Here is a 10,109-nt window from a genome sequence, read left to right on the forward strand (position 1 = left end):
AGTTCACATTTTTTTACGTTGCGGCAGACCAGAAATTCCAATATACAGTACCTACCAATGCTTACTAGAAAGTCTCTTGCACTAACATAACTAACATACTCAAGAGGCAGATCTACTGAGGTCAAGGTTTTCACATACATGGTACTAAACTACATTTACATTGAACAGCTGCACAGTAAACCTTGTAAAGTTCATCTTATCATTCAGATATTACACAAAGCACTCAACATGCAAATGGATTTCTAAATACTACAACAAGAAAGTGAAAAGCCCTGGGTTGTCTGTCTGTTTACATGGGCTCCTGATGGGGGCCATCATATCATCCTGTTTTGGATCAGCTGCTTCTTGTTGCACAGCACATGGTCAGGATTCTTTCTGTGTTTTTTCTGGGCAGATGTTTGAAACTTAATGAATAAATCAAGATGAAATACATCAATCATTTGAGGTGTGGCAAAACAGACGAGAGCATGCAAAAACCAACAGAGAGAGAAAACAACAGATGTTAGAGGACAGTCCTCTTCCAGGCACAGCAAAGCAAACAGAGCAAATTCCTTCAAGCCTGCACCCAGAGGTGATAAATGGGAGCAGCAGGTCCTAATCAGATGTTCTGCCAGAGTTATCAGCTTGGTTCGATAGATTGCTACCAGCCCGGGGAGCCCGCCACACATCACTGCCTTATCTTGTCACACTCCTCCATCCCATGCCACTATCACTCCAAACTGGAATGTCTAGCGAAGACACGAGAGTGGACGGGAGAAGAGACAAAGACAGAGAAAAGAAACAGCAGAAAGCTCCAATCTCATCTGCCAACTCGTCAAACCTGGAGAGTTATGGCGTGAGAGGGAGAGATATCATCAGGGTGGGTGGGCGTGGGAGTGGCGCAGTGACGTGCGTGCATGTAGTGAGGTGTTAAGAGCAGGGTGTGTGACAGAGAGGATTTCGAGTGTAAACAAAACAAAACGCTCTCTTATGAGTTGTTATCCACTGATCAGAGGGTCGAACAACTGTGTGGGTGTTCATCTCCATTTACGTATACACCCACAGGAGAAGGTCTGGTGTGTCAGTTGCTCCAGGACAACACAGTCAGCACACATCCACACGATCATACACTGTAAAAAAGAAGTCAAATGGACAATAGAACTGCCTTGTAACACCTCATCTTTCATGACAGACATAAAGCTGGATTGGAAAAGACAATCCGGTTATTTGGAGATGTGCCTCCAATCAACACTGTTTGTTTCTTGAGGCAGCTGTATGTTATTCCAGAGAGCTTGTCAACCAATACAATCCAAATATGAAAAAAGGAAGCACTTTAGGCCACTGTAACTCAATAAGCGGAATTATCTGTGTATCTTGGACATCACTGCAAGTTGAAGAAAATTTGTAGAGGCAGTGAAATATCTGATACTGTAAACAAATGAAAACAAACACAGAGGTTTGTAGTTTTTGTCATTTTTTTCACCATTGCAGGAAGGTTTCAACTGCCAAGTTTATGTCTCAGAAAAGCTCTTTCATTCTGCTGCAGCGTATCTTGAATTCCTTCCTTAACTTCTGGGCAATACTGTTTACTGAAAGTTGAGGTGAAGTTATGGGTGGTCTTTTGTTGTGCTCTATTCTGCTCACTGAGGCTTTACAGGAAGTGTTTTAGGAGAGTTTAGCAAACTTTCTCCAAAGCTTCTTCCTGCATCAAACAACTGACACTGTGATTGAAGCCACATTTCACTGCCAACCAAAGCTGAGCTAAGAAACATAGCCAGGCATCAGAACACTGGGAAATCAGCTGTTTAGTAAGGGCATTTCTGAACTCAGCTAATTTCTTGAAAACTAGCTTCTTATAACTTTCTGTCTTGTTTGACCTGTGGGTGTTAAATTGGTAAAAAGCTTGGCTGCTGACCTAGGTAAGAAGGCTAGTCACAGCTCAGCCATAGCTATGCAACATGGGGGTGCAGAGATAAAGAGAGAAGAAAATTAGGCTAGTTATGCTGACAGACAAGCGCACCAAGACAATAAATCATTTTCTAATATGTAAACCGGAGTTGGCATGTGTGATTCAGTTTTCAAAACAATGGAACAGCCTGAAAATGAACACAATACATATAAAGCTGCCCCTCAGTCTGTGAAAAGTAGCCTCTGTGATGATGGCAACTGAAGTTACATTGAGACTGGTCACCGTTCTCCCAAGCATTTCTAATTCCTGAGAAGTCCGACCACTGAATGATCTGTATTTGTGAGAGTAATGAAGAGCAAAGCTTTTGTCTTGCACACAGCCCATCCAAGTCAGCCATAGTTGGCTGCAACTGCAAAACTACATAGACTTTTTACCTGTTCCAAGACGGCTTCAGCATCAAAACCACCTTCTAGAGTAGAACCAACCCTGATTTTATCAGTAGCCAGTACAAATGCACTGAGATTTGTGATCTGGCCAACAGAGAAAAAGAAGTGTTTTAACACTTCTGGATAAAACCCAACAAGACAGCTGAAATCACAAGTCGAAAAAGATGTGAGTAGAAAAATCAATCAACTGATTAGATATAGACAGGGTCAAGCTCAAGTGATTAACTGTGAAAGGGGGATTCAAAACGATCAGAAAAGTTGAACAAAAATGAACAAGACAAAAAAAAGGGGATGCGAAAGCAAACAAGCAACAAGAGCTTTGGCTGAGCTCTGTGTCAAGCCGCACTGATGAGGCCCCCACACTTGCCTGTCTGGCCGGCATAAGAGCTACAGCAAACTCGTCCCAGTTAAATGCAGATGACACAGGAACAACATTTGGACTTCCTGTTCTGTGACCCACAAAACCAAATTCATTTTTGTGCAACCTTAGCCCACCATAACCACAAGGTAATAGCTCAGCCACAAACAACCCAAACCTGATAGGAATAGCACATTTTCCTCTGCTGGCTATTATAGCCCTCACAGTGGTTTTGCATATTTGTTCAGCAACATGTCACCGCTCATTAATGGAGTGAGCACTGACCTCTTGTATTTGTTTTCCACTGGGATACACCTTACCAATATTGGTGTTCCCCCCCACGTATACCACACCTTGTCAGACATTTAAGGTCTGTGACCAGCAACGAACAAGAGCAGGATTTCCTGCACATAAAATACTGTACTCCTAATTTATTTAAGTGGTCTACACATATGTGGCTGTTTTATGTAAGATTATGCATCGCTTGATTTCAAAGTGTGAGTCTGTCTGTTTCAGCCATCAAAGAAAGCAGAATCAGTTGAAATCAATATTGGGAAAAAAAGTGACCATACCCTGAATGCACCTCTGTGCATTAGGACGTGTAGGAGCTGCACCTTGTTACGTAGCATGAGTCATACAGCACACAGTGTCACTTCACCAGACCTCAGTGGAAAGCAGGACATCCGCAATGCAAACAGTGATGAACGTACTATTCTAGGAACGAATACGAAAAGGAGTTGGAAAATATGCTTCTGTGCCCATAATTTGAAGTTTTCCGGCACTTGCTCTGCTTTTTTTTTTTTTTTGGTCAGTGGGCCATTCTGAACAACCGAGAGGGGGTGAAGAGACATATGGTGTGAAAAGTGCACACTTGAGAATAGATGTCAGGCAGGGGCTCTTAAATCTATCTGTACCTGAGAGAACACCACAGAAAATAAGCTCTTAATCTACGCTACTACCACAGTTTTCTGCGAAAGACAAGCTTGAACCACTCATTGTTTTGTTTGCTATGGGTCCATTTAAATCTCATATTCCTCTACATGCAAGAAGCATTTGCTAATGAAAGCAGGTAGATTCAATTTCAAAGCAGAACCATTATCTTCTACTTCACTTGGTTTTGGCTTCACATATACTAATTATGATGGGCCTTTCGGGGATTAAGTCTGCGTATGGCTCTGTCTGTTCATTCAGTTTACATATTTTTTAAAATGGTTTCAAAAAAATTGTTTCCACTAATCATACCTTCATTTATCTTGATTCTAATTTGTGATTTTTATTTGTCCACACATGACATCCAGATTTTTTGGCTGGTTTCAAAACAAGAACGACCACCCAGAAGAGTTTTGGGCCTCTTTATCTTTTTAAAATTGCAGCACACAAACCTTCCAATCGAGCAAGAGGCACATTAAAAACCAATCCAATACCAATGACACACAGTAGTCGTGCAAAGTCTTATTTACAAAGCAGATGGGAAGCCTTGGCCTGTCCAACATTAATTACAATCACATTCAAGGAGGAAGCCGTCCTTCCTCCAGGACAGTTAGGACTCATTGTACGGCTGGAGGAGATGGCAACCTAATCCCCCAGTCACCACAGAAATCTGAGGGAAAAGATGCACAGGACGTTATTAATCAAAGTGGAGAGCCAGATGTGCAATAACACAGCACAGGAATATCAAAACCGCAGACACACAAACACCATGCCACCACCATCACACTCCCACACAGAAGCCAAGAGAGTCGCTTCAATATCTGAGACCAAAACGGCATTCTCCTCCTGTCTGAATATCTGCTCTTCATCACTACGTGTCAACACCAGTACTCTGAGGGCCAATAACTACAGAAGCATTTTTTTCACTCAGACACTCCAACTTAATTAGCTTATTCATGCATGTTTGGTATTGAGTAACTTAAAAGGTTTATAATGCTGATGGGTGAAATATTTAATAGTCTTCCTCTTTCAAGAGCATCTGAAAGCCAAGGGGGGAAAAAACAAAAAACAAGAGACTACGTTCTTTAGCAGTGATACACTCCCACTCTCTTCAAAGCCAAATCACGACAATGGCCCTAGTTCCTAAGAAGAAGGACAATCAGTGTGGATGTAAGCCCCCTTGACCACCAGAGTCGGACTCTGGCAGCCCCTCTGTTTATCATAAGGCGCTCTGTTTAGAGTCTCCCAGCAAACACTAGAGCTACTAATGGAGGGAAGGTCTTTGGGCTTTTATGTCCCAAACTCGTTATGATTAAAGTGTCCCTCACTTGAGCTAATTAAAGACAAATCTGTTTGGGCAACATAAACAATGCGACGCAATTTACGCACAGAAAGAGCAAAGCGCTGCAGGCCAACGGAAGGAATAGCTCTTTTATATACAAATGCCAGCTGTGTTTTACTGAAAATATAGGTCTACTTTTCCAGCTAACAAATAAATCATGGAGTAAGCTGCAACGCAAGACGCACCGCAGAATTTCGGTCTTAGCCAATGAGGACCAATCTACCCGGAGAGAGGACGTGTAACAGTAAATTGCTCCAAAACAATACAAAGCGCATGACGTTTTCAAACCCACAGGGGATATGAAAGAGGGTTTTAGCCTGTGTGTGGTTCACACAACAAGCCTGTCATGTCTTGTGATGTTCAGTGATTGAGCGGTACATTAAAATGTGGATCAAATATGAGTGAATGAATGTGGCCAACACAAATCCAGTGGGAAGGCTTAATTCATAGGTTAATTTGAGGAATTAATACCCCCTTCAAACTGACATTTAGTCACTTCTTCAGCCACAGTTCAGGTGGGTTTCCCTTTCCTTCTTATTCCCAACACCTGTTCATATTTCAGTTTAACCTCGACTGCTGAGAATTTCCACTTGATTCAATAATCTAACATTATGAAATTGACATTATGACATTCACAAATTAAATTATTTAAAGTACTCACCTAAATTCACGAAGCTCATCACCATATCTGCATCATTTAAAAAGGCAGTTTCTTGATATGTGGCCAAATGGGGACTCTGGGTTGTCCGCACAGACTCATATCTGTCAGGCATGCCCTGCACTTGGCTTTTCTCCTCGCTTGACATGGTGTTGTACAAGTCCAACATAAAAAGTGGAGCCGAGTTGTACTTTCCGTGCCACAGATGCGGTCTCGGTCTGTGTGGCAGCCCGAGGATGGACAGGATCTCCTTCTGCATCTCCCTCTTCTCGTGCGTCCGCAGCCGCCGGTGGATGAAACCGTGCACTTCGTTGTTTCCATCCAGTGAATGATTACTCCCCGCGACCGGGAATATGCAGTAATAGGCGCTCCACCACAATCCGACCAAGGCGAGGCAGCGGCTGGTCATGGTGCTGTCCCACTGTGCTCTCCGGAGTCCCAAGTGTGCCTGTCTGTATGTCTGACTTGTAGTGTCAGTCGCCTACCCAAACGCAAAATGTGCGTAACAGTAACCGAAGTCTGTCCGAGCGCGTCGTTATCTGATTAAACCACAGATGTACAGCGTAAAACGAGAATTAAAAGTGCATCAAGCCATTTAAAAGACTTTCTAAAACAAAATAGTGTCGGTCCTGCTCTCATTTCTGATTCCCGTAGCGCATTGTAGTGCTTAAGGATAAAGTGCACCATGTAAAACTTTATTGTGAGCGCTCCGGTATGTCCGTCAAAATACACCGTTTGACACAACGTTAACTAATACAAGAATAACAAATCCTCTAGAAGAAGACATTTTACGTAAATGGATATGTCTGCTCTCCAAAATGTATGGTTTTCCACACTTCTGCTCTACAACCGCCCTTCAGTAGGTGAACTAGTCTCAGTGGCGGTCACTTGACTCAGCAGGCTGTGTACGAGTCTAACAGGAATCTGCAGGTTGCAGTCCATGGCGTGCGTGTGCATGTTTACGCGTGCTTCTGTGAGTGTATGCGTGCTCAGAAACCTCCCACTCCGTATGTACTGAGCCGGAGGCGGGGCTCTTCAGGCTACAACTTCAGAATTACTTACCTTTTTTTTGCATTTATACCGCACATAATATGCCCGTTACATTTTCATACACTTTCTGTGATGTTTCAATCTAATCCAATCCTACGACTTGATATTTTTCTTAAAACTGTACATATAAGTATTATGATTGAGTAGTTGCGTTTTACGTTGCGCCTGAAATAATTTGGTCCTTAAAACGAAAAGCGTTGGAACTTAACCCCGTTTGAAATCAGCTGTAACGAAGCATGGATTTCATCTTTACAAGTCCAAAATCAAGGTGTGTGTGTGTGTGTCTGCTAAAGCAGAACACATGTCCAGTTGTGGCACGACCCCTGACGATGGAGGGGAAAACGGCAGGCAACCCAATTTAAACCGCTATGGAAATCGCCCCAAGTGATCTAATAAACCAAGCTGCAATGTTAATTGACATGACTGGTTGCACAATGAGTAAAATACTTTGTGATCACTAGGCAAATATACACTTTAAGTATAGCAAAGGTCTATAGACCAATTTAAAATGTCATATTTAGCAGATGCTCCAGATCTATGCAAAGAAAATTCTTTAAAATGCTTATTTGCCCCTCTCCTTCCTCTCCCATCCCTTCACCCTAACCTGTGTTATGTCTTCATGGTCCTTTCAGAGTGATGCTCCTGATAAGACCCAAAGGTGGCCCTCTCTCTCTCTCTCTCGCTCTCTCTCTCTGCTACTACTGCCACAGCCTATCATGCCTGTGTGATGAGTGAGAACCAGCATCAAAGCCACACACACACCACCACCCAACACATGTACACAGTACTGAGTGGTTTCCAGACTAACACTTGACTCCTATTGCCATTTCAGCCTTCGTGGCATACCATCAAGTGCACTATGGCCCCAACAGAAATTACATTAACGCAGCATGAAGAGAACATGCAAAAACTTCAAATCTGAGACAAAATGATGTGGAACCAAGGTACCTGCATGCATGTGTTAGAGAAGTGGCTGATCTGAATGATAACCTGTCCATAATAGATTCAGTGCTTATGCAGTTTGAGCTAAAAGGGAACAAAAAGTCTACTAGCAATGAATCTGAATGGTGAGATTTTCAAACAGAAACAAGGAAATAGCACGACCTCGTACTATTAGGGTGTGGAATCCCTGTTTTTGAGCATATCGTGCGTCATACATTAAACAAACTAATAAGCTAACAAAAAGCAGAGCAGTTTTTTGTGTCTGCTGTGTGTAGACTGGACACAGAGGGAGGAGAAGGAAACACTAAACAGAGGTTCTGCATCCTGTCATCACACTGTCTAGACAGGACACCTCCTAGATCTAATGAGGTCTTTTATCTGTATCAACCTCTTTTTCTAACACGCATGCACAAACTCCCATACATCACTGCACATTTTGGTTTTAGTTCTTCATGGCATTTTTATTAAAGAGCATTAAAAAGTCACAGAAGACTTTACAAAGAAGGATTTTATACACACAAACACACACACATATACATCTGTTCAACAAGCAAAATTAAGGGGAAGTGTCCTACAATAACCACACACCTGGCACAACCTGACAAGAAGTGCTGAATCTTCTGCAGTAATTACAATGCTCTGTTTGCACACATGCACGCATGTACATGTATGCAACAACATGTCTTATCCCAGTTATCAAGTGTTTTTCACTAAGTCAAAGGAACAACGGTTCGCTGCTGCAGGCTTATTGTTTTAGAAGCCTATGTAGTAGGGATGTGCCGCAAAACTAGTTATATTTGTATTCGAATAAAAGCAGAAATAGGCGTAACAGAAAGATGGGAAGGGATTTGGATCTGTCACCCTATACGGTGCATAACATAAAGGTTCAAGGAATCTGGAAGGATTTCAGTGCATAAAGGCCAAGAGCACAAGCCTAAGCTACATAACTGTGCCCTCCAATCCCTCAGACTGCACTGCATCAAGAATCGTCACTCTTCTATAAGCGACATAACCACATGGCCTGAGGATTACTCTGGCACACCTGTGCCAGGCACTACAATACATACAACATACTATGTTTTGCCTATATTTTAATCAGGCTGTGTTGCTCCACTTTAGTCTGTGCTCTCTCTGCCTTCCACTCTCCTATTGTCTTGTAATCAGCACAAGCAGGTAAAACACAAACACCCATCATATTCACAAGTATGGGGAACACCGGCTAGTTGATGTTTTTTTTTTTTTCTTCTTCCCAAAAATGAATCATTTCAAAAATAATTGTACAAAATAAGTATTTGCAAAAACCCACTATTTGTGCTTTTCCAAATACTGTATTTGTATTCAGCTTTACCTCTACCAAGTAGTACTTTGTTGTGGAATAGTTTTGTAGTCACAAACTTCCATTAGCCCTGCATCGCTCAAAACAAAATTGTCTGTGATTCTCATACTGATAATTTGCTTTAAAAAAAAAAGTACATTTATGATTCAAATGTATAAAATTCAGAGTAATAGGTTGATGACATGAGAAGAGTATGTCAAGTATATGAGTATATCTTTAGAACTTAAAGTGCTCTCAGTTTATCGCAGAAGATTTGTGGGCCGCAAATATGAATGAATGTGTTAGATCACCTTAAGAAAAAAAAAAAGAAAAAAAAAAACGCAATTCACAAGGATTGTGCAGTCGAAATCCTTAGGAGAATTTCCCTCCTTTCCCTGCTCCAGCATTGAACCTGGCTGCCCCGGACACAGCCTCAGACTCGATGACAGGAAGTCCGTGGTCAAACTCGTACTGCATGGCCTGTGTAGACAAAGACAGACTAAACCAATTAAAAATACTTTTATTGTACATTACAAAGTTTTTATTTAATGAACTCAACCTGGCAATCTGTGAATGTCACAAACTGTATGGTGGCAACAAGAGTGAAATACAAGGGATAACAAGTATGTGAACTTCAGAAAATCATGAAATAAATAAATAAAATACAGCACAATAGTGATTACATGCAGTTACCCATATTGTATGCAATTTTTTTTTTTGGTTTTTGCAGTTTCTTAATTTGACACAACTGTCTATAAAACTTTCTGGTGTGCAAGTATTTAATGGTATTTTATGTTATTAACACAAACCTGAAAAGGTTGTTTTGGTTACCAATACAGCATGTGCCCATATACCATGAATGACAAATGAGCTCACATGCAGAAAATGCTTTATGGTCAAGGTTTACATCAGTGACACATGGTGTATTTTGATATTCTCTTCTAAGTGCTGGTAAGCTGACATGTTGGTGTCCTAGATGAGGTGTGATAGCATGAAATTCCTACATCAGGTGTACCTGTGTGAAGGATGACGCATCATAGCAGCTGTACATGGCAGAGGAGCGGTCAGCCCGCATACACTGCTGGGGGAAGGAGCTGATCTGCTCTGCTAACTCCAGGGCTACCTGTAAAGCTGTGGTTACAACATGGTGTCAGTCCAATACAATGACACAGATAACCAT

General features: G+C 41.7%; 2 protein-coding genes across 3 annotated transcripts in view; both read right to left on the minus strand.

The window, feature by feature from the left end:
- Positions 1 to 6,554, minus strand: part of bmp6 (bone morphogenetic protein 6) — a 50,903-nt gene extending 44,349 nt beyond the window's left edge. For both annotated transcript variants that reach the window (XM_020615327.1, XM_020615325.1), the window contains exon 1: positions 5,626 to 6,554. In XM_020615327.1, the coding sequence (XP_020470983.1) occupies positions 5,626 to 6,031 (406 nt within the window). In that variant the 5' untranslated portion in view covers positions 6,032 to 6,554. The remainder of the gene's footprint in view (positions 1 to 5,625) is intronic.
- A 1,504-nt stretch (positions 6,555 to 8,058) lies between these two features.
- The window catches only part of LOC109968800 (probable enoyl-CoA hydratase echA8), a 20,708-nt gene continuing 18,657 nt past the window's right edge, over positions 8,059 to 10,109 (minus strand). The window contains exons 6-7 of the mRNA XM_020615330.1: positions 9,945 to 10,060; positions 8,059 to 9,409 (exon numbers count right to left, since the gene is read on the minus strand). Of these exons, the coding sequence (XP_020470986.1) occupies positions 9,302 to 9,409; positions 9,945 to 10,060 (224 nt within the window). The 3' untranslated portion in view covers positions 8,059 to 9,301. The remainder of the gene's footprint in view (positions 9,410 to 9,944; positions 10,061 to 10,109) is intronic.

The sequence above is a fragment of the Monopterus albus genome, unplaced genomic scaffold, assembly GCF_001952655.1.
Source record: "Monopterus albus unplaced genomic scaffold, M_albus_1.0 scaffold162.1, whole genome shotgun sequence".
In the NCBI taxonomy this organism is placed as follows: domain Eukaryota; kingdom Metazoa; phylum Chordata; class Actinopteri; order Synbranchiformes; family Synbranchidae; genus Monopterus; species Monopterus albus.